Here is a 3,001-nt window from a genome sequence, read left to right as displayed (position 1 = left end):
GAAATTATGACTCACCACTGTGACTTGAAGCATCTTTTGGGATTCCCAAATAAAAAGCAGTAAATGACTGAGTATGGGGGCTCCAGAAGATTTTCTTCACTACCAAAAAGAGCTTTAAAGAGCCCTTCTTTGTCCTCTGGAAAATTCCTGACACGTGAGCTAAGGGTGAAACACATTTAGGAGCTCCAGGAGGGCTCTTAGAAACACCTGAACAGCACCACTGCCTAATCATGTCCCCTATACCACACAGCTTTTCTACAACAGCCACTCCAAAATTCCCTGTTTCCACTGGTTTGACATTTAAACCTTTTCATGCGTGGAAAACAAGACCCAGGAAACTCCAATTCATGCCTGACTTTATTACTTTAACAAACAATGCAAGTATTCCGAACTTGAGGCTTTACCAACAATGTGAAGCCAATGCTTTCCTGAACAAATAAATAACTGCAATAACCAAAATAAGGAGGTTCTTATTAAATATACAGAATTTTACAGGAAAGTAAAAAAAAAACCACAAACCAACAAAAAGAAAGGGATGGATTTTCTTTTCTCAAATGTAATTGCAGCAATGTTGTCAAAACATTTAATAACCTAAGGAAAGGTTGGGTGTTGTGTTTAGAAAAGCTCTAACTGTCCTCAGCCTCCAGATTTATGTTATTTCCAAACTTTGCATAGAGCTGAACTTTGAGGTCAGACAACACCCTCTGGATCGACTCCACTCGGGATTCCAAAGCTTCGATTTCCTCTTGTAAACTCCTCTGAAAAAGAAATTAAATAAAAATCAACCAGTTCTGTACAACAAACTGAGCCAGGTTTGTCAGCAACAGGGAACCAACAAAGAGGTGCCCCTTTTCCAACTTATTCCCAGGTCTGGCTGCAGGATTTATTGCTGGGCCAAACAAAGCCTGGAGTGACGCTGGAGTGACTCAAATCCTAAATCCAACATCAATTTTAGACTGTGAAAGCTCCAAAGGCTGAACAGATCATCCCATCCCAGTGCCCAGCACACAGACAGCGCCGTCCAGAGGCTCCAGACAAACCTTTGCCTCCTCCAGCATCTCCTGCGTCTCCTCCAGGGAATGACTGATGAAGACATCCCCAATCTGGTAGGGAATCAGGTGGGAATCATCATCATCCAGCAGCATGATGTCATCACAGGCATCTTCCAAATTCTGAAGCTGTTTCTGTTTGCCAAGACACAAGAAAGAGGCTCCCTTTGTAAAGCATTTCACTGGACACTCTTGTCACAGCTGGATAAGGAACTCAGGGAGTTTGGATTTGGGGAACAAATCCCACCCACCACCAGGATATCCAAGAGACCAGTTTCAGAGCTGGAATTCAGCAATTCAATCCAGTAGAGACTCCTAGTCAGCACTCATCATCTGTCATTAACAGAATAATTAACTGTCCAGGCAAAGGCAATACAGCAGATTTAAATGTCACCAATCTCTGATATGCTTTTACCATTCTCTATTTCCAAAGGATCAGAAGCCTCATATCAGAACCCAAGCATTACTTACACTCATAGTAACTCGCTGCCCCTATTTTCTGTGTGCCAGCTGAAAATTAATTCAGGCCAATAAAAAGTTAATGAGATATGAAGCAAATATACCTTTTTTACTTCTATTTCTTCTTTCAGCTCTGTGATCCTGCTGGTATTCCTTGCAAATTTGTTAATGTTCTGTTGATCTTCAAAGGTGACATTGACATCTTCTGCAGCCTGCGAGGAGGAGAGGTCAAAAGGATGGATGATTACAGTGCTTATGTTAACCTGAACCTCACTGCAAAGCTACTCCTACAAAGTGTCTGGAAATCAGGCTGACAGCCACTACATTCTGCTTATGCACCTGATTGCTTGAAGTGCCTCTTCAAGGATATCAGAAATACCCATATTTAGCTGGGTAACATCCAATTAAAACATTGGCCATCCATAGCATCCTAAAGTCAAAGGTTTCCTTGATACTGGTGGCTGAACTGGGCACCCTGCTCCAAGTTTTCTCTGGAGAGAGACTACTGACAAGGGGGAATGGCTTCCTACTGCCAGAGAGGAGGTTTAGATGGGATATTGGGCAGGAATTTTTCCCTGTGAGGGTGGGGAGGCCCTGGCACAGGGTGCCCAGAGCAGCTGGGGCTGCCCCTGGATCCCTGGCAGTGCCCAAGGCCAGACTGGACATTGGGGCTTGGAGCAGCCTGCGACAGTGGGAGGTGTCCCTGCCCATGGCAGGGGAGGAATGGGGTGATCTTTAAGACTCTTTCCAACGCAAACCATGATGATGATTCTGTGATTAGCCACCCTCTCGAATAAATTTTTCCTCACATGAGCTTGACCCAGCCCTCGTTTACAGCGAGCCGCACCAGCAGAGACTCGGCAAGGCCACCAGCCCCGCAGGACAAGCGCGGCGGACAGACCCCGATCCCAGCGCCCTCAACTCCCGAGCAGCGACCGCGGCACTCTGAGCACGGCCAGCCCCGGCCCTGCCCACGGGCACGGACCAGCCGCGTTCCGAGCCTGCGGGAGCCCAGCAGGCGCCTCTGGGGCGGGAGACGGCGGGACACAGCGGCCCGGGACACAGCGGAGGAGCTGAAACCTCCTCGGGGGGGATCGATCCCTGCGGAAAAGGAACCAAACCGCACCGCTCCCGTCCCCACTCACCGCCTTCTTCATGGTGGCGGCCATGTTGTCACCGTCGGGCTGAACCATCCGCCCTCCGCACAGAGGAGGAGCAGCGGACAGGGGAAATAGAAAGAAGACAAGGAAAAAGTTCAGGAAAAGGTCACAGATCTGCTCGAATCGGGGATTTTCTCTCTTTTCATCGCTCTCAGCTCGGCGGGATGCCCCGAGAGGCCTCGGAGCACGGAATGAAGATGAAGCCACCCCTGCGGCGCTTGGTACAGCCCGGTGAGAGGTGCGGCCGCTTCTGGGCGGTGGGGCCGCCAGGGGGCGCCATGAGACGGGGATGGGATGGGATGGGATGGGATGGGATGGGATGGGATGGGATGG

At 49.1% G+C, this 3,001-nt stretch overlaps 1 protein-coding gene across 1 annotated transcript; it reads right to left on the bottom strand.

Moving 5' to 3' along the window:
• Positions 1 to 339: 339 nt before the first annotated feature.
• On the bottom strand, positions 340 to 2,759 carry PFDN4 (prefoldin subunit 4). Its single transcript, XM_042045192.1, has 4 exons — positions 2,654 to 2,759; positions 1,613 to 1,720; positions 1,041 to 1,184; positions 340 to 758 (listed from the first exon to the last, which is right to left on the bottom strand). Exons 1-4 carry the CDS (start codon positions 2,699 to 2,701, stop codon positions 627 to 629), a joined length of 432 nt encoding a protein of 143 aa, XP_041901126.1. The 5' UTR covers positions 2,702 to 2,759; the 3' UTR covers positions 340 to 626.
• Positions 2,760 to 3,001: the final 242 nt, after the last annotated feature.

Source organism: Corvus kubaryi, unplaced genomic scaffold, assembly GCF_017639235.1.
Source record: "Corvus kubaryi isolate FWS band 111438036 unplaced genomic scaffold, C.kubaryi_AGA036_p1.0 134, whole genome shotgun sequence".
NCBI classification, from domain to species: domain Eukaryota; kingdom Metazoa; phylum Chordata; class Aves; order Passeriformes; family Corvidae; genus Corvus; species Corvus kubaryi.
The sequence above is the reverse complement of the archived record's forward strand: the minus strand, read 5'-3'. Positions and strand labels throughout refer to the sequence as shown.

Bases quoted from the DNA above. Each gene is read 5' to 3' on its own strand.
- PFDN4 (XM_042045192.1), bottom strand. From the start codon at position 2,701: ATGGTTCAGCCCGACGGTGACAACATGGCCGCCACCATGAAGAAGGCG. The intron at 1,185-1,612 runs GTATATTTGCTT...CTTGGCAAACAG, and splicing joins AAGAAATAGAAGTAAAAAAG to AAACAGCTTCAGAATTTGGA. The intron at 759-1,040 runs GTTTGTCTGGAG...TTTCTTTTTCAG, and splicing joins AGATGCTGGAGGAGGCAAAG to AGGAGTTTACAAGAGGAAAT.